Genomic DNA, 23598 nt, shown 5'->3' with positions numbered 1-23598 from the left:
AGGCATGCAGGTACAGCATATAGGAGAGACTCAATCTAGTTACTACTGCCAAAAGGACAAGCGGGAGGAGGCGAAACTGTTCCATAACCTGGGAACAGCCACAGAAAAGACACTCTCTTGCATCCCTGTCAAGCGTACCTTCTCTTGGGCAATGGGACAAAGAGAAGGACCTCCTTGGAAGATCTTAACAAATAGCCTGTATCTAATCTGTACAGGGTTTTATAGATCATAAACAGCACTTTGAATTGGGTCCAGGAACAGACTGGTAGCCAACGAAGCAGTTATATGGAGAGTAATCCTGTATGATCTCTATAACTGGCCTCAGTCAGCACTCTGGCTACCTTGTTTTGAACCAGCTGAAATTTCCAAACCTTCTTCAAAAGCAGCCCCACATAGAGCACATTACAGTAATCTAAGCAGGATGCAACTAAGGCATGTGTTACTGTAGCCAAATCTCAAGTAATGGGCATAACTGGGACACCAGTTTTAATTATGCAAGTGCACTCCTAACCGCCTCTAACATCTGAGCATCCAGGCTCAGGGATCAACCCAACACTATGAATCTGAGTTTTCATGGAAAGTGTAACTGTATCCAGAGCTGGTACCTATACCTCTGTCTTGTCTGCATTAAGTCTGTCCTCATCCAACCCATTACTGGCATCAGAAACTGTTTTAGAACTGAGATAGCTTCCTTGAAATTGGATGAAAAGGAGAAATAGAGTTAAATATTATCTACATACTGATAATGCAAACTCCAGAACTTTGGAAACCTCTCTCAGTGGTTTCATATAAATACTAAATAGCATGGAGAACAGAACAGACCAACAGTTAAGGCATTGGACAGAAATCCTTCAGCAACACCTTCTGGACTTGCCCATCCAGGGAGGATTGGAACCATCATAAAACAATACTTCCAAGTCACATCCCAGAGATACAACCCCAAAGGATACCATGGTAAATGGTATCAAAGGCTGCTGAGAAGTCCAGCAAAACCAACCCTTTTGGCCATTAGATCCTAGGAATCTTTGAGCCAGATTTTCAGCTGCTGCCCTGATACCAGCATTGTCAGTAGCCAGGGCCTATCTCTCTCCACTGTGTGATCTGGATGTTGGTATTAAAAGTAGTAAGTAATATCAATACTAAACACATTTAAAACCAAAGAGCACAGCAATTCGTTTAAAAAACCCTCTCAGAATATCTGTCATGAAGGCTAAGCCTGCCTTTACCTGCATGCAGAAGGACAGCAAAGATGGGGGCAGCTTAGCTTCACATTGGAGGGAGTCCCACAGTCTGGGAGCAGCGACAGAGAAGGGTCCCTCTCTTGTATCTCCACCAAGTGCACCATACAAGTGCTTTTGCATTTGTCAGGACATCTGTCACATTCTCAGGCACCAAACGTGAGTATGCATCCAGTTGTGCAACCAGGGCATGTCTGAATATGATACAAAACCCAGCTAGACCAGGTACACTGCTTGCATGATTTTTAGTTTATCTGCATGGTACCAACAGGATTCTGGATAGGTTTTTTTAAAAATGCTGCCCAATTTCTGAGAGATTAGATGAGGGGTCCATAATTAAGAGGCAATTAAATAATATATAGTAAGTTTATTGTGTTCATATGACCCATTGCAATACACATCAGTTGATGTATACACAATACAAAGATGAACACAAACAGTTTAAAAAAACAGAAGTTGTCAAATTTTCCAATAAGTAGGCAATTAAGTATGGGTGAGGTGCAATATGATTTCAATTCCTTTCAAAGTAGACAAACTCTGTCTTTTTCCTTCTATAATGTCAAATCTGTATCTAAATATCATGAAACTGCAGGACCTATATTCTGCACAACAGCATTTTACTTGCCAAGTTTTAAAACACACAGAGATGATTTGAGACATGCAGGAAATAAATGTCTGCCAAATTTATGTGAACTTGAAATTCTGGGTTAAGTGAGTTATCCAGGATGCATAACGGGCTAAATCCAGATGTTAGTCCCAGCTAGAATGCTTGGTGAATCAACATGTTAAGTTTCAACTCTAGTTCAGTTGAACAACTGGATTTAGGCTATGGTGTTTTGTTTCCAAGTGACATGTTTCTAGGGATTTTAATGGTCCCTCTGAGAATTGATTTGCCAAGTTTTGAAAGAATTGGAAATAGAGTGCCATTCTTCTGGGCAAAAGAGTTCCCATGGAAACAAAAAAGCAGTTGGGGATCCTGTGTTCAGTAAGACTTCAAGCCTTCATATTTTGCCATGGATTGTAGAGGAAAGACAAAGCCAAGGGGAAGGGAACTATGTGGGTGGGGTGTTGTAGAAAAACACCAAGCAGATGATAAAAGCCTTTTGGACACAGAGGATGGACTACAGAAGATGGTGCACACAGAGGAGCACCCCTTGCTTTTTGAGACAGCTGGCTTTGTATTTCCTTCCTCATCGATTTTGTGGCAACACCATTCCATTTTGGTTACAAAACAGTGCAGTGCACTCTATCAAATATAATCAATTCTGAATGAAAATAAATATGAAAAAGAAATCAATGCAAAGCAGACTATTAAATTTAGTGTAAAATAATTCTGAATGAAAATGGAAGGGAGACAGAGGGAACACTTTAATTAAAAATCAATTAATTGGCTTTAATATGAATTAATATTTCTTAAATCCAAATACAATACAGTGGTGCCTCGATTTACAACCATAATCTGTTACAGAAGAAGGACGTAACTTGAAATGGTCGTAAGTCGAAGCACCATTTCCCATTGAAATGCATTGGAATGTGATTAATCTGTTCCAGAAGGAAAAAAATACCACCCAAAAATAAAATAAAAATAAAACACTGCAAGCCCCATAGGAACGTGCTGGGTCTGAAAAACAAACAAATCACTAAAAACAAAACAATAACACAGCATAGAAACATAATTCCATCACCCACCCAAACTCACCCTGCAAAACCCACCCAGAACAGTTTTTAAAAAGAAAAAGCAGCACCTTACCTTACCAGGCAGTCTCAAATCTCCTCCGATACACTCATTCTAACTGTTGGGGTGAAAGAGCTACAAAGAAGCAGCCACTTCGCCTACCAAGAGTTAGCAAATTTGAATTCCCTGCCTTTTCCCCCTGCCTTTTTCCAGTCGCAACTTGAAGCTCTGGCCGCAAGTTGTAGCAAAATTTTGTGGCCGGAGCTGGTCGTAACTCGAAATGGTCATAAGTTGGGACACTCATAAGTCGAAGAACTACTGAGAAGGGATCTTTCACGGTCATTATTTCAGCTTAAGTAAGTTCACATCTTCAGTGTGCCTAGTGCTGCACCCCTAGTGCAGGGGTGGAACCATGGATATTGGGGAAGGGGACAGTAGGTGTAACCCTACGAATCATCCACACGTTTATAAATTTTAAAATGCTTCATAAACAGAAGCTTCTGCCATTAAAAGATATACTCTGCCATATGCCATTGCCATGGAAACTACTGCATAGTGGTCAGGCAGGCATCTGACATTTTGACTTCTTTCACCAAGATATGCTTCACCACGTTTTGCTACACAGGAGCACTTGCCTTACAGATGCAAACAAGCAGGCAATGTGGGGCAATTTCTTCCCCAGCACCTTTAACTAATGTATTTTTCTGACTCCAAGCTAAAAATGTAGCTTTCTGCTGAGATTCCTATATCTTACTTTTTGAAAATTGGCAACTGGATTGCGTATTGCTAACTGTTCCAATTATTTGTAAATGAAAGCGTAGCAGCTTTTTAAAAGAAATAATCCAGTATTCCATCTTGACAGGAAGAATTATAAAGGATTTTTGTCAAGGGCACTGCTATTTCATATCATTTCTTCAGGAGAGAAAAAAACAGAAACAAAAACCTTGATATCCTCAGGGAGAGTCAATGTCAAAAGCATGTTTGTTTATTTTGACAGCATACTGTGAATAGTAATTTTCTTTGTTTGCTGGCAGTGCCAAACCTCTACAGATTGTAAAGATATTTTACTGAGCATTGAGGGTGCTGCACATCTCAGAGGGGGACTGTAAAGTCAGAAAACACAGCAGAAGCGTATGTGGCATATTAACCATTAATTCTTCTCTTGTTTAGAGCAGTGGTTCTTAACCTTTTTGAAAGAAACGCCCCCTTGAGCCATTGAGGAAGTTATCATCGCCCCCCTCCCCGCGCTGATATCTTATTAATTTAATTTAATTTAATTTAATTTAATTTAATTTAATTTAATTTATTTATTTATTTATTTATTTATTTGTTTATTTATTTATTTATTTATTTATTTGAGACACTTAAATCCAATGACCCCTGAAAACAAAATTCAATTCCAAGAAAATGAAATGCCCCCCAAAAGTAACATTTAATGATTTAGTTGCAAGTGAATTTTAAGACGGAAAAAGAAATATAAAAAGGGCATAAAAACAAACTGCAATGCAGGAACTAAAAATTTCAAGACAAAAACTCCGAAACTAAATTAAGATTGGAGGAAAATATATATTCATGCACATTGTAAAAAGGCTGCAGCCATCTTCACAGGTTTGGCTTGCTCCAGCGCCCCCCTACCGCCCCCTTCTGCTCCAGCGCCCCCATGCCGCCCCTTTTTGTTTTACCGCCCCCCTGAAAAATGAAATCGCCCCCTGGGGGGCATTATCGCCCACGTTAAGAACCACTGGTTTAGAGAATTGAGGTTAGATAAGAATTCAGGGGGATTGATCACCACTTGAGGGTTGTTTCATATGTTTCCTTTTGCATTTGTGAATTAATGCAAGATTGCTGAAAAATGTGTGCTGGGTCATTTATGAATTACCCCAACATGGCAACTGGATTCCTGACTATTTTGTAGGTAATAGAGGCACTGTGTGCAAATTGGTGAAATTTGTGAATTTATAATTCTTATAACAGTCTGCTAATTCTTGTGTGTTTATATTTACTAAATTTTACACTCTGAAAACAGTTCCAGAAGAGTTCCTATGACTCCGGAGCTCATGGTTGATTAGCCACTCCTGGCAGAAGATGGGACAAGCCTCTCTGCCAGGTCGAAGAGTGGTTGACCAATCAAGTGCTCTGGAGCAATAGGAAGGGAGTGTGGTGCTCACAACAACAGTGGACGGTGAGTGGACAGTCCAGCCCCAGGGGGCCAGACCCTCATTATGTCTACTATGCCCATGTCTAATGGGCAGTCAAAACATATTCAGCAAAGAACACCCATGTCCTTTAATCCAGGATGCCAACGTTTCAAGTTCAAATTGTATATGGAACTGGAGCATAGTTCTGGAAACCTATTTATGTTCTCAGTCAGAAATAGACTACCGTAAAGGATTATTTAACCAATACCTTTCTAATTGTGTTTCTGTAGCATTTTGCATTTGATCCCTTCATCCAGCCCTTCACAACATCACTTTATAGTGATGGGACATCTAACAGCATTCTTCTCTCGCCTTCTCTCCTTTTCCCTTGAAAGAGAACTATAACAAAATTAAAAAATTTAATGCATTTGTGGCATTTGTTTCAGCCTTTGCCAGAATGCAAATGCAGTTTTTGGGCCTTGTTCTTGAGTTTACTGCCATTCCCAGGGTGGTGTAAACTGATTTCTACAACTAGGAAGTGTTATTGAAAGTTGTTGAATTTAGAGCCCAGTGGAGTGCCTCTTGAGAGTCCCCTGGACTGCAAGGAGAACAAACCTATCAATTTTAAAGGAAATCAACCCTGAGTGCTCACTGGAAGGACAGATCCTGAAGCTGAGGCTCCAGTACTTTGGCCATCTCATGAGAAGAAAAGACTCCTTGGAAAAAAACTTGATGTTAGGAAAGTGTGACGGCAAGAGGAGAAGGGGACGACCAAGGATGAGATGGCTGGACAGTGTCTGCAAAGCGACCAACATGAATTTGGCCCAGCTCCGGGAGGCAGTGGAAGATAGGAGGGCCTGGCGTGCTCTGGTCCATGGGGTCACGAAGAGTCGGACATGACTAAACGAAAACAGAGTGCCTCAACATGATTATATTGCAGACTCATTTGGCAAATTGTCATTCTGGATTATGGATTTTTGAAACTGTTCACTACAATGGAAAAAATATCTTGACAAGCGCCAATATCATGTGAATATTTCAAAGGAATCTAATGAATAGTGACTGAACAGTTATTACAGTAGAAATATATGACAAAAAGACAATTACAAACAAAGCACAATACCTGCATTGTAATCTTTAGTATTGAAAATGTGAAAAACACCTTCTGAAACTCCTTTTGACTGTAAAAAATGATGAGTTTACAGACTAAGGCTCAGATATACATTCTGTTTTAGGCCTGAGAATAGGCATGTATGCATCAAGTGGCATTTTAAACTTATTTCCTTCAAGCCTGAAGCCACCTCTCTTGCTTTCCTCCACGTTTACAAAAACACTTTGTAATGTGGCAGGCAGGACTGGTATTTGAAAAGTACATTTCAAGAACTCACATTTGAAGAAGGAACAAATTGCATAGTCCACAATCAAAGGTTGTAAAACTTGTAGAACTTAAGCTGATGCTAGATGGGATGGACAGTTGCATTACTTATATGTTCCTCTTGACTTGTTTGAAGACAGAAATATCACAGGAGGATGAATTTTTGAGATGAAAAGCGGTTTAGGAGAGAGGCTTCTTATTCTCTTCCTTTCCAGCTACTTCCTTCTCAAAAATCATCATTTTCTCAAGCTGGATGCAGCTTCAGCAACCAGACCTCATTGGAGTGCAACTGCATGATTTGCCCCACTTATACAACATGAGAATCTGAAATATCTTTACTGAGTGCATGATGCAAGGGCTGATTCAGATTGGTTCAGCACTTTTTGTTCTTGAAGACGCTCCTCCCGCTGCCACTGGAGGCTTCTACTTTTCCAAGCTGGAACAATTCAAACAAAAATTCTCCCATGTAATTAGTTGTGATATATTCTTGTAAAAATGGGGACATGTCTGTATATGGTGTTTCAGTGATGTGGGCAGTTAGGATGTGATGTTCAGTCCCAGGGGGTGGGATATGCAAAAGCAAAGCACTGTGATTTTAATGTAGGGTATTGGGTGCTAGTCCTGAATTCTGTCAGATCTTGTGGGAAGGCCCTTTTGTTGTGAAACAAAAGCTTAGTGCTGTTAATTACTTAACTGACATGTCTGAAAGTGTCATTAAAATCACATTTCCCTTCCTATCCGTTACTTTTTTTCCTTCAAGTAATACATGCAGGGATTATTTCATAATGGATGTTGTGGAATTATTATGTGTGAAATTCCCTGTTGTGGAATCATTATGTGTGAGATTATGCATTTTGCAAAGTCACTGTCAAACTCTTGATGTTTTATACTCTTAGATTGTGAAGTACTTTTGCATGTTATTTTTCTATGGACCAGTTTTTGAGAAATGTATTGGTTTGAAGCTTCAAATGAGAAAGTGGCTTCACAATAAAGAATAAAAGGCTCAGCAGAGGTGGGACCAGAGGAAGGACTGATCAGCAGAGGTGGGACCAGAGGAAGGAAGGATCAGCAGAGGTGGGACCAGAAGAAGGAAGGAAAGAAGGGTTGTGGGCTGGAATGTGACTTGCAGCACATCCAATATGAATGGTGAACTCCTGAATCAATCTGTAGCCCCTGTGTGAGCACTAATCGTGATTTCAGATGTAATACAGGCTGTGAGTCAAATCCAAATTGTTCCAATTTGACTTTTTGGTGTAGTTACAACCTGAATTGCTGTAGCTGCTTCTGTGATTGCTCTTATTAATGAGGAAATTTGAACAGAACACTGACCTTGTTTAGAAGCAATGTGTTTACTTTTCTGTTCTTTCTTTATTGGGGCATGGCCTAGTCAGTGGAGAGATCTTAATAATCACTTGTCTTCTTGCCAGTGATCTTTCTTTCTTTTTAAAAAATGAGACTAAATTATCTTTAATTCACTGTCTTTCAGGATCCTCTGTACTATCTACAGTGATTAAATGAGAATAAGTATATAATTAATAGAGAATTTAAGCCTTCTTTTTTCCTTATATAATGTAGGTACCTTTTATATCTACAAATCAAAAGAGATATTTTCCATGGCCGTTTGCTGTGTGCATTTTCTGATGCTGCCTATCTAGGTGCATGCATTGTTCAAGGTAAGTGAAATTGGCAGCACCATGGGATTTTACTTTGGGCCGAAACATTCATTGTAATAGAAGTATTATGAACATGTTATAAAATCAGTTGGAATGAATCTATATGACTTTAGTGTCCTTGGAATCAGTGGGATTTAAACTAGCCATGACTAGCTTATCCTTTGATTTCAAGATCTGGGGAAATTTTGCATATAGGAGCTTGAAAAGTAACTTTTTCCGCTAATAAACCTACTATGAATTCAATGGAAGCTGATAGTGACTCTGTTTTTCTGGCAGTGGTGTTGTTTATCACAGACTTTGTAGGAGCTATCCAAGGTGATGAACCCTAAGCCCAAAATAAGGTCAGAATGACGATTCTCCTTTAATGTTTGGCATAAAGTCCAACCTTGTGCAATATGAGTCACTAGCTCCACTGGGAGTGTGACTGAAATAATAGGTTTATGGCTTTTCTAGTCTTCTAGTCCTGTCTGGAAAATATGTATGAACAAATAAACAGATGAAGTGGCAACACATTTCCAAAGTTCCAGTGAATCATTAGAGGCTGGAGGAGAGTGGTTTTATTGATTTGGTATTGAATTTGATTGTGTTTTATGGAGTCGTTATTGGAAGAGTCCAGACACTCATATCAAGATATGAACATGTATTTCATGTATACATATAGCTCTTTTCCCCCTTTATTCATAAAAGCAAGCAAACAAATCAGGAAGTGTTCTGTTAACTATAGTCTCCTGTTTCACCCAGAGCAGGACATTATGCTTAGCCTCACTTTGGAACAGTGTCAAAAAATGTAAGATCACTTGCTTCAGAGTCACTTATGATAGTTTCCCACTTCAGATAAAATGATTTATTTACTCTTTCACAAAACTGTGAAGGGACTGTCAAAAGACTATTCATATCTCAGAGTAGAAACAGAAACTATAGATACCCTATGATTACAATTGAAAGTCTATTTGTTTTTAAGAGTCCCCACATTTCCCTTGTTTTTGAGAAATTATATTTCAAAGGAATTCCATATTTAAGTCCCGAAGATCAATCACAAAGCAAAGGAAGTTGATTTGGAAATTATATGAGACAACAAAAGCCCTTTTGTGAGTTTACAGAACAGCCTTTCACAGGCTTTCAAAAGTTAAAGAATTCTCTTTTCTCATCACCAGCTTTCTGTAACATCTATTTCTGTTGTTAGCTTATTAAGCTTAGATATGATTATCTGAATACAATAATTAAAATCCACCAAATTAAAATTAAAATATGTTGGAAGTCACCTTGTGAGGTTTAATAAAACTGAAAGGCATAATATACCTCTGAAAACAAAACAACACCCCCCCCCCATGAAAAATCAGTTGAGGATCAGTCAGTAGAGCATGCCATGGCTCTTTATGTAGTCATAAACAAATAAAATTGCTTTCTTCTGTGGTTCGCTTCTTGGATACTGAATGTATCAAGCATTTTAATGTAATTATATATTTATTTGAGAGCACTGATACTGTTTTCCCTTCAATGTTGCTACTTTCAGGATAATTAGAAAGCATAAAATCAGTGGAGATCATAAAATAACAGTAACAGACAAAACACAGCATAGCAGCACAAGCTTTAAAATGTTTACAGTGGAATAAAATGAGATCCAACCATTGGTTTAAAAGGCCCAGGAATGTAAAAGTCTTTGCCTGGAAGTGGAAAGCTATGGATCTAAATCTGGTGGCTTGTCTCAACCAGAAGAAGTTGATTAAATCAACTGCTGTATGGTGAGCAAACATGTCTGGAAATCCTGTTGGTTCACAGTGGGTCTACTCTAGTGGGGACAACCAACTAGATTCAGGCCATGGGCTTCAGCATTAAGAGACAATCCCTGTTAAGAGCATTCTAAGTTCTCCCTCCAGTGTCTGCCCATTTAACCTCCAACGACAGGGACACCTGGAGAAGGAGCTTAATGCAATGCCATGTTCAGATGGAAGAACATAACCCTACAGATACCTGTATCTCAAGCTGTAAAGGTTTCAAAGGGAAGCACCGGAACGTTAATTATTATCACCAAAGAGAGTGGGAGTTCACAATACCAAGAAATATCGCCTACTGCCTTTGTGTCTCTCGCTACCTAATAATGGGAATGCACTGCAACGAAGGCTTGCTATGGTAGGCTTGGAAGTGTGGGCAGAGGCCAAGATGTTTTTCTTGCTACAATGGCAAGTGAGAGGACGGTATTAGGCAGCTAGAAGATGCTCTGCTGGGCCTTTACATCCTAGCACCACAGGAGGAGGAAGCCACAGTGCTTAGTTGTGGACTGGAAGTGATTCTAAATGGATTGGAATTTTCTGTCAGCCCTTCAGTGGCAGAATGGCTGGTGAGTGCAACCACAGGGCTTGGTATTTCTACCAGTTTGCCCCTCGTCCAGAAGACTCAGCCATCACTGGGCTGATAGCAGAACTAGGAACCATAAGCAGGAATCCAGCTAAAGATTTCCAGACCTCTGGTTCACATCCACAAGATGGGGTTATTGTACTAACCTTTGTACATGAGGAGAAGAGAGGAGTTGGTTGAGACTATATGAGAAAAGTATTACAGAATAGTATAGGAGAAAAGCATTGTATAAACATACAGTATAGGAGAATGTACATAAGAATTTTTTTAAAAAAATAAACCATCCTGCTTTTAGAGGCTGAAGAGCATCTCTTCAAGATGCTCAGTCCTACTAGGAACACCAGCAGAGGCTCTATGATGTGTGGAAGGAATGCACAGCTAACAGCTGACAGCTGCATGAGTAAATATGGAAGACACCTGCACTTAAGAGTGTGGGTATTTACCACTAATAACCTGTACCCAGACTGAGTGGGTAAACAGATAGCTACCCAAAAGGGGCATGGCAAAGTTTGGAGAAATAAATCTAATATCTTGCATGTATCGACGCTGGGTCACCATTTGTTAATACTGGGATACTGGGAACTTAGAGGTGTTTCTCCCAGCAAGTGAGTGTATGTTTATGGTAGTTCTGCACAGAATCCCATTTGAATATGAGGCATTCGTTTATTTATTTCAAATATTTTTGGATTACCCCTTCACTCAATGAGTGTACAAGGCAATGCACAACCTTTGTTTATTTTTAGTTATCTGTCATGATTTTTCTTGTGCTGGGATTTAAGGTGGTTTACAACAAGATTAGAACAGGTACAGATAAAAACGCATACAAAATTATAATTCTAAAACACAGTTAGACAAATTATAACACTAGAATACTACGAATTTCAATATTAGAATGTATGAAATATTTTTCAACGTATGAAAAACCTCATTTATTTTATCTTTTGTAACCCTGAATTTTTTTTATTAACAGTTTGCTTGGTTCTCACCCCTCCTGGTCTTTGTGTTTTTATCTATACAGCTGAGTTTGGTGACTATGATCCTGATGAACATGTGGACAATTATGTCAGTGACTTTAGGATTTTCCCCAAACAGTCCCAAAAACTGGAAAGAAAAATAGCTGAACTTCATAAAAATGAATTCAGGTACAGTAATTGAGATTGGTATTTAAATGATTTCTTAAACTGTTATTCTTTGGTTTTTTGCTTTGAGGAAGTCAGATTTTTCCCTTAGACATATAACTTACACAAAATTCAAATGCCTTTTGTCAAAGAGTCAATTGTTAAAATTAGATGTGCATGTCAATAGTTGAAAATTAAATGTGATATTTCAAAAAGCTGACAAACATGTTTGGTATGTTGTTGTCCAGACTGGGCTTACAGAGACAGTATGTTGAGGTGAGAACAAGTGGTCACAGACTTAAGCGCATTTAAGCTCACTGATCTGAATGGGCTGAAACACAACTAGTTCCATATTGTAAATTCCTAGCCTTTGTATTTACATTTCTGAAGTGGAAAATATTTTTAATGTTTTTGTCATTACTACATTTCTCTCTCTCTTTTTCTCTCTTACTTTGTGTATGTGTGAATTTGTGTTTTATGGGGTGTGGGAGTGTGACTGAAATGTTCTGTTAGAGCTTTGAGTAATTTAGAGTAGACTGGCAAGAGTTCCTTACTTCCAGTTGTCTGATTTGAGTAATGACAACATAGCTTCAAAATGGCTTCACCTGATTTAGGCTTCTGAAACAAAGGCTGAAAACCTTTTGGTGTACGTTTACAGTGCACAACATGGATGGCACTATCAGCTGGTGACGAAAATCTTTGATTTAATTAAACTTAAAACTTCCCTTTTGCCCTTGGGTGGCCTGAAGTGGGAGGGAGCCTTTCATATTGGAAAATCACCACTGGACTGATGGTAACAGACTTGATTTGGTAGTGGAACCACTGACAGCGATTTTGTAATACTGTATTAAAGATTCTCCTTTCCCAAGGCCCCCCACTATCCCAAGGCTCCAAGAGGCTTCTCAAGGACAAAAAGGAACCTTACGGAGCCTCAGAAGCTGGAAGGCACGGGGTAGGAAGTTTTAAATTCACAGATTTACACCAACAGGATTTCAGCCAAAGAATGCTTGGAGTGACTTGAAGTGATGTCTATGCAAGAAGGCTGTGAGCTTATTTCTGTACTAGTGCTGAAAACAAGGTCCAAGGTTCAGAATGCATTTAGTGTAGGGTTGCAGATCATTGTTTGTCTTGTCCACACAAGTGAGGCCAAGCAATCACAACATTATTCAGTGAAGGATTTTATTAAGCACCCAACAAGAAAAAAGAATGAGAACTTTTTTGTGTGCAAAATAAGCAAGATTGCACAAGTAGCACATTAATGAAAATAAAGCTTCAACACAAATAGTTCAGATGGTACAGAATGATGATGGCCACTGCTGGTTACATGGCCTTTATAGGACTGAGAAACACTGGAAGGGGTGTTTGTATCTCTTTTAATAATCAGTGAGTCATCCTGTGTTTGCTCTTTCTGTGGGCATGCCTGTGCCTTGCTTTTCAAAAGGAAGGGGCACTAGTGTCTGAAGGACTGTATCTCTCCATTTGAGCCTTCCGGGCTCTTAGGATCTTGAGAGGAGGCCCTTCTCTTGGTCCCACTGCCATCACAGGCACATTTGGTGGGGACATGAGAGGGAGCCATCTCCCACGTTATGGAATACTCTCCCTCAGGAGGTGAGGTTAGATTAGGCCCCTCCTTTTTATCCTTCCATTGACAATTGAAGACTCAGCTTCAGGCAGGTTTTTAATAACTATGACTGAGTTCCTGGATGCTGGTGTTGTTGTTTTTTTGTTCCTTGTTCTGCTTTTAAGTTTAGCTTTAAAGTTCTAAATATCTTTAAGTAAATGGATTATAAATTATAATTTAGTTTATTTTTTTTAATATGCTGGTTCATATCTTGCTCTGTCTGGAGTCAAAGAATCTCTAATGGCTTAGAAATTCTTTGCTGAGGTATTCTGTCAAGTTGAGACAACCTTCATTGACAGAAACAAAGAAGCTAGCAAGTGTTTCTTTTACACCTACCTCAGAAGCATCTTGCTCTTTAATTCAAAATGTACGGTATGTCTTTTGTACTGTATGTGGCTGAGATTGCTTGATGTTAGGGTATTTCTTGGGGGGGGGAAGAAACTAGATCTGATAAGCCTGATGTTTGTTCTTTCTAGTTTTACAATATAACAATAAACATTTATTTGTTGTTGTCATCTGTCGTCAAACCACTTTCAAGTTATGGTGATCCTGTCAATGAGCAATCGGTAAAATGTCCTGTTGTTAAAAGCCCTGCTCAGCTCTTATAAACACTAGCCTATAATTCATTTATGGAGTCAATCCATCTTTTTTAAACAAGATATGGCAAATATTGAAAATGAATATTATATATACTGATAGAGAAAAGGTAAAAGCAAAATAGAAGTAAGATGTTTTGAAAAAGATGAAAACATGGTGGCACCTTAAAGATTAATTTTTATATATATTTTAATGTGAGCTTTTGTGGACAAATCCATTTCACCAGACATCAAACAGACATCAAACATAAGATATGATGGAAAATAGAGATTTTTTAAAGAAAAGAGGGTGATCACTTGAACTATTCTACTTTGAGGTTGTTACACTTCTTGTAATAATTTTCACTGTTTTTAAGGTGAAGTTATATTAGTTTATTGTACCCCATGACATTCTGTCTAGCATTATATTTTAGCATTATATTTAATAGACAGGTGCCTGTAAATACAGTTCTTTTTCTTAAAAAAAAAAGTATATGAGAGTGATCGCATCCCATGCCTTTCCTGTAGTAGCTTATATGTGGAAGTGTTCTTTTGACTTTTATCCTTTTTTCTTACAAAACTGAAACTGGAATAGAACTGGAAAACGATCTCTGCCTTTTTACTTTGCTCTGGGCAATAATGCCCCCTTGAGATCTTTGTCCACTGAATAACTAAAAATAATAGTTTTTAATCACGTTGCCCTAGAGGGGGAAGAGAAGCATGATATACTGTTAAGAAAGTCATTGATTTTTCAAAAATTAATGCTTGGCCTAGAGAAAGTCAGGGATTTATTTAAGCAGGGATAATTTGTGCAAACAAAAGAAGAAGCTGGTTTATAAATACAGTATCTGTAGGAAACACACCAGCATGGGTGTCCACACTACGTTTATTGCTAATTAGTGGATATTTCAGGTGAGTGACTGCATATAAACTCAGATCATGGTGAAATGATGTACGTAATTATCAGTATGCATTGGGTGAATCCTGAACTGCCTCATTCTGATTTGGAAAAACAGTGATTTATTTGAAGCAAAGCAAACATTCTCTATCCTGAAGAAAATTTTGTTGCTTCTGAAGGTTTGTAAGAGATTCAGGGGAACATGGAGACAAAGACAACACATCTGTAAAGTGTGATACATTTTCTCATAGGCTTTCCACATGAAGAAAATGTCAAGATAGGGAAGGGGAGAGAGTAAGTGGGTGAAATGCAAATAGGGGCATAGTTGTATGCTTAACACCTATAACTTACAGTCATAAAAGAACAGTATAGGTCTCCTCTTCAATCAGAGCTTTTATGGGATATAGATTTCTTAGTGATAGCATTTGCATATAAAGGTTTAGATTTGATGATGCAAGGTTTTAACTTGGACCATTGTCAAATCAGGCAAATGAAATGAACTGCTTTCTAAATTGCTCAATGGAATCTGAAATTAATCTTTTGACCATTGCACAGTTCTAAAAGAATATCTTTTAAGAGGTAGACAGACTGGCTAAGCTACATTCCCCCCCACACACACAACCACACACACACATGACAGCTTCCATTCTAAGTAGAGATCTTCAGAAAGATCATTTATGATCCCTGAAGGTACTGTACTACCAGTGTGAATAAAACTGAGGAAGTTGAAGGAAGACTGGAAAGGAAACAAGAGCCAAAGCAGATGGTATTTTAACCGCAAATATGCATTTAATGTGTCTTGATTTATTTTAAAAACAATACCTGTTGGAAAAGCAGTCTGAATTATGGCTTTTATACATAGAGAAAAGGTAACACATTGGTTTCTAATTGAAATATTCACTTGAAGCAAATTTGCAAAAAAAAAAGGGCTGCTAAAGGATAACTTTAATTCATGTTAAATACAATGGGAATACTCAGCATTAATTAATTTAGTAAAATACATGCTGATTTTATCATTAAATTATTAGTATGCTCTCATAAAAAAAACACTCAAAATATGAATAAAGCTGTTTTAAACTATAGTTTGGCCACCCAGATTGTGATAAGAAGAGTTTTTCAAAGCATGTTAGGAGGTAACAAATATATCTTTAAAGGATATTTTTAAACTGCATTATAATTCTGTTGTGTTTGAGTGATTTTGAAGAGAAGAATTAAATGGTAGTATGGACTCTGGATTAACTAAATTATATAATCTATATGTAAGTGTCGGATGTGTTCCTAGAGACATTTCGTGTTTGTTAAATGTTTTATTAAATGTAAAAAATAGGAGCAATGAAATAATACCTGAACAAAATTCTTGAGGCAGCAAGAACCCAATGTTGTATTAGTGATGAACCGTTCCAAACTTATGCAGGATGAAAGCAACATTGTATCTGCCAGTAATCAGTATGTGCGGTTTGGTTTTATTTCAAATGTGGAACATTTAATCTTTCAGAAGGAGTGTTATCTTAACGCACAAAGTAAAATGACTGTGTATGAAGATTAAGCTGAGCACCAAATGATCCCCTGCCAAGCTGGAATTAGAAGTGTCATCGATGCAAGTAAATCAGCCTCTACGCCAACATTGGGCAAATTAAATTGCAACTGCCATGAGTCTTAGCCCATGTGGGATACGGTGTAGAAAGCTGAAAATGGTTGCCCAGCAATATCTAGATAACCACGTGCTGCCTACCTCCACTCTGTTTTTCTTCTGGAAACCAAAGGCCACCGGTAGACATGCAAAATCTTAATCATTATTTTCATTTTAGTTAATCCAGAGTAAATACTGCCCTCCTGCCATTATTTCTGTTCAAAATTACTCATACATAGTAGAATAATATTTCACTTATTAATATCCTTTAAAGTAATTACCTCATAAGGTGGTTATCTCTTAACATCCAGCTACCTGGATAACTTGGAGGTATAGTTATCTGGCTGCAGAGCCAGAGGTTGGGACTTCCATTCCCCATTGTGGCTCCTGGATGAAGAACCAGACGGTGTCGTCATGGGCAAGTCTCAGGGCACCCCCAGAATAAGGACACAGAAAATGCTTCTGTTTATTCTCTGTCTAGAAAATCCTGGAAAGGGTTGCCATAAGTTAGAATGACTTGAGGTTATTATTAACATGCTTTTAAAAATAGGTTTGAGAATCTTTGTGGCTGATTAATATTTAAAAGCTGCTTTATTTGCATTTTCAGTGCTTGTTTATACCAACAGTTTAACCATTCAGTGATAGTAATAATTAATATGTGATTCAGTGTGCAGCAGGTAATTTCTGTGGAGATCAGCAATTTGTTTCCAAAAATTATGCCTTCTGCGTAACTGCATAACCAGATTTCAGCGAATGGGTGTTCCAGTGGAAAGAACTCTGGATATAATTCATTATGGCTTCTTGAAACATTGCAGAAATATGTATTTTGAATACTGGAAGGGATCTATCTTTCTTGATTTCTGTTTCAGCTTTGGAGTTTCTCTAATCAGTATGGATTTGTCTTTGTTAAAGGTGAACATAGGGTAGAGCTTTATATTTAGCATTTCTGACTTTTTTTAAAAAAACATGTTCTTAACTGTGACATTGCATTGCACAGAATCCTGTATATCACTATTATTCAGTACAATTGTATGCTTTACATGCTAAAACATTTTCATCAATTTTCAGTCCTATTTGCTGAATTTTTTTTTTAAAAAATGGATAGTGGTGGTGTCTTTGCCATGACTATTGAAATGAAAGTTTCAGGTTGTTTGATGATTTATTTTGTGTGATCAAGAAGAATTGTTCTATTAATTAATTCAAACCAATTATATGCTGCCCCATCTTTTGCTCCCTTTGTGAAAACACCGTTATTTCAGCCTGATACTGCAGACTAAATCTCCTTAAGAAGGTGGTGATGGAGGACACACAACGTCTTTAGAAGGCTATGATTAATTAAGTTGTAGGAGAAACTTTTTATCAATAGCTGTGGTTTGCCTTAGTGAATACTGAAGGGATACTATATTAGATTGTGACTATATGGGGATTTGTCCCACTGTTCAGTCTTTCCTGGGAATGGACTAGTTCACTTCTTTTCCTGGCAGCCGTGCAGTATAAGTATCAATATGAACCAGTCCATCACCAGAGTGTTCTTACTTGCATGTTTTTGGCTCCTTTTCAGGGGCTACTCTTTTTTCAGCGAGGGCAATATCAGTCTGTTTTGGTTTGATTCCAGGACATGCATTTGCTGGGATCAAACCCAAGTGGATGCTTTCGATTTCCCATCTGCTTTCAACTTCCCAGTATAGTTAAGAGGCTTAAGCAGACAGCTGAGCCACAAAATGGCATAGAGAAATTAAAAACTTTCTCACTCTTCCATGGAAGGAAAGAGGAAGGAAGCAAAGTTGTTGTTTTTTCCCCAAAGCCTAGTTGGGCAGCACTGATGTTTTATGCCTTTAAGAAAGGTGAGCCAAATAAAGTCACTTGAGGTGTGTATGCCATGTTGATATAGGGATCTCACCAACTGGCATACCACATCTCTTACTGACTTTAAATGACCTTATTCGATCCTTTAGGAGAAAGGTGGCATATAAATATTTTAAATAAATAAATATTTAGTCATATCGAGCCCACTTTGAGTTAGACATCTAGCCGAGCCTTCCATTGAATTAGAATTTTAAAAAAATAGTAGTGAAGATCTAATCAGATATAATCAGTGGGACTGTACAGCTTACACAGGGCTACACAGGCTGGCTTTTCTCCTAGGAGACACAGTGAGAAATTAAACTCCTGATCTGTGGCACTGCACTTAGGTAAAAAACTCATACTGAGTGCTAAATTTCTGACAACTGAATATAACCAACATTGGTGATAGCACTGAAAAAAAACATTTGCTAGGGAAGGCATGGGATAAGGTTTCATTAACAGCTTTATTTCATCAGTCTCCCTGACTTCTTGTGTGTTGTGGAGACTAGTGTAGCAGTTTATCTGTTTCTTTCGAACATGTGGGTCACTGGGTGGTTGAGTGCATGGAACTGGTGTACCAGATGACTAAGTTACCAGTTCCAGCTGAAGTTAAATGTCATTCAGCCAGATTATCCTCTACTTCTTTAGCTGCCCTTTGTGGTATTCTTCTGATTGGTCCTCTGTAAAGTCACACAACTCACACTTTTCCTCTCTGATGTATTGTTCTACTGCCTCCTCATGGTGGAATGAAACTAAGAGTAATCTGTTTGGCATGCTGAAATACGTACAACGCAGGGTGTGGGCAGTGCTACTTCACAAATGATCTTTCAACGAACAACTGTTACACACAGCAACCTGTCATTGCACACACTCCGTTGTCAGTCAGAAAATGTGTAGAGTAAGTGCTTTGAAAATCCTGGTTTTATTTCCTGTATGTTCACTGGAAGTTTATGGGTACTTACAGAAATCCTTTCGATTGAACGTTAATTGCTCACTTTAGCTAATTGGAACTCATTTTCAAGATTTGCAATCCAGCTGTTGCTTTCTAATACTTTGGTATTGTTCCTTTATATCTGATGAAATACCTGTGTATATTAATATTTTAAGAATACATTGAAAGGTATGAAGAATATGCTTGTTTTACTGCATTAGACTGTGATTACTGTAGTTTATAGCCAGTGTGTGAAAAATAGCAATGTGGAGATTAGTTTGTCTTTTTCTCAGGATACAACTTTCCAGTTGTATTGCTAACTCAGTTTATGAGAAGTCACTTCTTCAGTCTCTTCTGGAGTAGCTCCTCTGTGGAGATAGCAAAGAGTCATATTTTAAAATAGGCAATGCAGTTTCAACTCGAATACATGCTAATTATCATAGGACACAATGGACAGAACTTTCTTGTGCTGATTTGATGTCAGATATGCTTGCAGAAGGATCTGACTGCTATATTGGCTAAGATCAGCCAGCAGAAGAGACAAAAAAAAGGGGTGGGGAAGGTGAGGGAGGAGCTGACTTGCACCAGATCCAGTCCTTCTGTAGCCCAGGGATGCTGCCACTAACCTTCTCCAGCTGAAGGGCTCAGCCACTATACTAGTACAAAATTAGATCATGATGAGGGGAGTCTTAAGTAATTTCCAACATCCCTAAGACCGGGAGAGTTTTGGATTCAGCACAACTTTGGCTGGCATAGTGCCAGCTCAGTTCACCTTCAGGCATGTTGCCTACTTGGGATTGCTCCCAAAAACATTTAAAGGTGTCATAATGTTAGTTGTTGGTTCCTCTTGGAAAAGATCTTTATAATGTTCATACTCTTGCCAAGATGTACTTCATATGTACCAATTTGGAAAGTGTGCTATATGAGCAGTCCGTATTAGTTGCTGCCAGCCCTCTATATTCCACCTACCCAGCTTTGATTGCACTTTTGATTCTAGTTCTTCCACTCCGATCCTTGAAATGTCTACATTTGTTTGCAATACATGTGTGAGACTAGCAGCTGTCCTAGATTCCAAGCATTGCATGTCAGCAAAGACGGTACAGAATTTCCTCTCTCATGCTACTGTGAGACACTTAAGACTCTTGCTCAGCTGCTGACCTCTCAGTGGAGCTATAAGCAAGCATAATATTAAAGGTAGTTTTTGGACTGCATACCTAGCATCCTTCTATAGCCAGCAAGAAAGACTTTCATTGTTTTTCCTTGAAAAAAAAACCTGAACTGCCGTTTAACCAGTGTCTGGTTTAACAGTATTTCTCATGGTTGCTTGTAACTGCACCACTGCTGTCGCACCTCCTTTACAGGAGATGTTTCACCTATTGCAATGTTGTATTTTTGTCTTTTTTAAAAAAATGAACCTAAGTCCCAAGGCATGAAAGGTAACTCTTAAAAGGTAGTTATAGTTCTAAGCTGCCTCCAATAGTTACCATAATAGTTAACAAATTTCCAAAATGCTTGATATTTGTAACTATTTTTTTCTGGTAAACCTTCACTGTCTGGGTAAACTAACCAGTGAAAACTAAGCATGCCTGTAAGTAACTTTCATCAAACTGGTACATAGGATATGAAGTGACATTAGCTGCCACAGGGCCATATACTTTTCTTTCTTTAGTAACTGAAACTATATCTTAACCCAATGGGGGCAAAGACATCCATGCGCCCTCTCAGACTTACCTATATATAAATTTCCCACCAAAATAAAACCAGTGGGGCAAGACTGTGCAGTTGTCTCTGGATCTCAAAGGACATATTTGGATGTGTCTTGCAGAGCTGTCTTAAAGTCAGTTCCATTCTTTCATCTGAAAACAAGGGGCTACAGCACAAGACACCTAAGCTGCAGAGAGAACAGAAGGAATTGCTATAGACATTCCATGGTCTCCTGATGATTTAACAGGATTTACATCCTTGGACCAACACATGTTGACAGATTATTCTCAGATCATAATGATTGCCTGTAGCTAGCACATTTATGTAATATCATAGAGGACTGAAGTTACATCAGGATTAGACCTGCAGAGCTAATCTCATAAACCAGTGCTTTAGTCAGGCATTTCCTTCACCTTGGCTATTAGACAAAAATCAATAGAGCTGCAATCCTGTGCTTATGTTAGGAGCAAATAAATGGAACTCAATAGAACCTACTTATGCATAGATATATATAGCATGTGTGCAGGGGTGGGGAACCTAGAGCTCTGCGCCTGCAGAGTGTGCCAGCCTAGTCCACAGAAGGATGCATTGAACTCAAGATCCATTGGCTGGTACAGGGAGATTTTGGTACATGTTGCTGGCTTACCCAACTGGGAAAGTAAGAGGCATGTAAACGAGTTCTGTAATCTTCACTTGCTGAATGGAGATAACAGCAAGCTTTTCCCCATCACACTCTCACTGTTCACCCTCCCAACTGTGTAGGAGAGTCCTGACTGTTCTCTCTAGTCAGTTATTGGGGAAACAGTTAGAATTTCCACCCTGAATCCTCCCTAGTGCAGTGCTCTTATAATTGGCTCCTCTGTTGGGATACATTCATTGTGGGTGAACTTCCCTTTCTTGAGAAAGTCGTGTGCAGCAATGGTGGCTCCCTAGATGGAAATTGGGAAGGGATGATATAAAAGGTTATCTCCTCCAAATAAGGATCCTCACTCTGATACATAGGGTTGCATTGCTAATCATTGTGGCATTTTTGTTTGTGTTTTTGCAAGATTGAAATAGGCAGGCATTAAAATCGTCCCCCTTTTACTGCTCCCTGAACAACTGCAAAATATTTTATATTTTGCATTTTATGTCCATATTTGTTTAAAGATCTGTCTCAATGGAGTTCATAGAATCTTTTTTTAAAAGGTAATATTCTTTGATAACTTTAGAAAATAATCCTGTCTTTTAAAACTTCAAGTTCAATATTTTTGGTCATTACTCTCCTAGTTTGTTTTTTCCTCTCCCCACCTTCAGAGCCGGGATGGCTCCTTGGTATCCATCTGAGCTGTGGGCAATGAAGCAAGTGGGGAGACGGCTAGAACACAGGTGGAGGAAATCACATTGTGAACCTGGCCAAACACAACTTAGAGCCCATTATCGGGCCTATTCCATGGCAATTCGGCTGGTGAAATGACAGTATTTCACGACCCGCATTGCTTCCTCAGAATGTCTTCCAGCAGAGCTGTTTCAGGTGCTCTGTGATCTCCTCTGGCCGGGAGAGCTGGTGGGGACACAGGGCCACTCAGCAGCTCACTGTGAGGAATTTGCTTTACATTTTGAGGGAAAAATCACTCTGATTCACAGTGAGCTGGACTCCACCTTTGATAGAGAATCAGAGGATGTGTCCAGTGCACCGGGCTTAGGTCAAATTTTAATGGATGAATTTCAGTTATTGAAACCTGATGATGTGGACAGGGTGCTTGGATTTGTCCAGTTTACCACCACTCCGCTCTACTCTTGCCCATCTTGGCTAATTGGGAAATCTACCAGGGGGATTCGTACATGGGTCTAGTAAGACGTTAACACCTCCTTGAGAGAGGGAGTGGTCCCTACCACCTTGAAAGAGGCGGTGATTCGACAACTCCTGGCAATGGTGCGGCAATGGTGCGGCTGAAAAATATTGTAAATAAATAAATAAAATAAATAAATAAAAACCTAATCTGGACCCAGAGCCAGTGGCTAACTATCAGCCGGTGGTGAATCTCCCTTATTTTGGCAAGGTGTTGGAGCGCTTGGTGGCCGGGCAACTTCAGGCGCTGCTGGATGAAACAGATTTTCTAGGTCCATTTCAATCAGACTTCAAGCCAGGTGTCCACATGGAGACTGCCTAGGTCGCTCTGTATGATGACCTTTGTCGGGAGAGAGACAAGGGGACTGTGACCCTGTTGATACTCCTGGATCTCTCAGCAGCTTTCGACACCATTGACCATGGTATCCTTCTGGACAGATTAGCTGGGTTGGGAGTTGGGGGTACTGTTTCATGGTGGTTCCACTCCTTTCTGGCTGACCATGTTCAGAAGGTGATGCTGAGGGACAATGGCTTGGTCCCATTGCGGTTATGCCATGGGGTTCCTCAAGGCTCAATATTGTCCCCCATGCTGTTCAACATCTCCCATTGGGAGAGGTCATCAGGAGGTTTGGGCTGAGGAGTCACCAATATGCTGATGACACTCAGCTCTACCTCTCTTTTTTCCACCAATCCAGGTGAGGCAGTCTCTAAACTGAACTCGTGTCTGCACCTGATAATGGACTGGATGAGGGTTAATAAATTGAAGCTTAATCCAGACAAGATGGAAGTCCTGTTATTGGGTGGTTTGTCAGACAGGTTAAAGGGCCATTTCTCGCAAGAGAACATATTCAGCCGATTTTGGCCAGGTTACACTGGCTACCAGTTGTTGCCTGGGCCCAATTCAAAGTGCTTGTTTTAACATATAAAGCCCTAAACGGTTTGGGCCCTGGATACCTGAAGGATCGCCTCCTTCCATATGAACCTAACCAGC

The 23598-nt window shown here is 39.1% G+C and overlaps 1 protein-coding gene across 3 annotated transcripts in view; it reads left to right on the top strand.

Moving 5' to 3' along the window:
- The window catches only part of FRMD3 (FERM domain containing 3), a 157486-nt gene that overhangs the window by 91938 nt on the left and 41950 nt on the right, over positions 1 to 23598 (top strand). For all 3 annotated transcript variants that reach the window (XM_072992260.2, XM_072992261.2, XM_072992263.2), the window contains exons 5-6: positions 8002 to 8099; positions 11473 to 11596. In XM_072992260.2, coding sequence (XP_072848361.2) covers positions 8002 to 8099; positions 11473 to 11596 — 222 coding nt within the window. The remainder of the gene's footprint in view (positions 1 to 8001; positions 8100 to 11472; positions 11597 to 23598) is intronic.

This window comes from Pogona vitticeps, chromosome 2 (genome assembly GCF_051106095.1).
Source record: "Pogona vitticeps strain Pit_001003342236 chromosome 2, PviZW2.1, whole genome shotgun sequence".
NCBI classification, from domain to species: Eukaryota; Metazoa; Chordata; class Lepidosauria; order Squamata; family Agamidae; genus Pogona; species Pogona vitticeps.
This window is presented reverse-complemented; position numbering and strand designations above follow the sequence as displayed.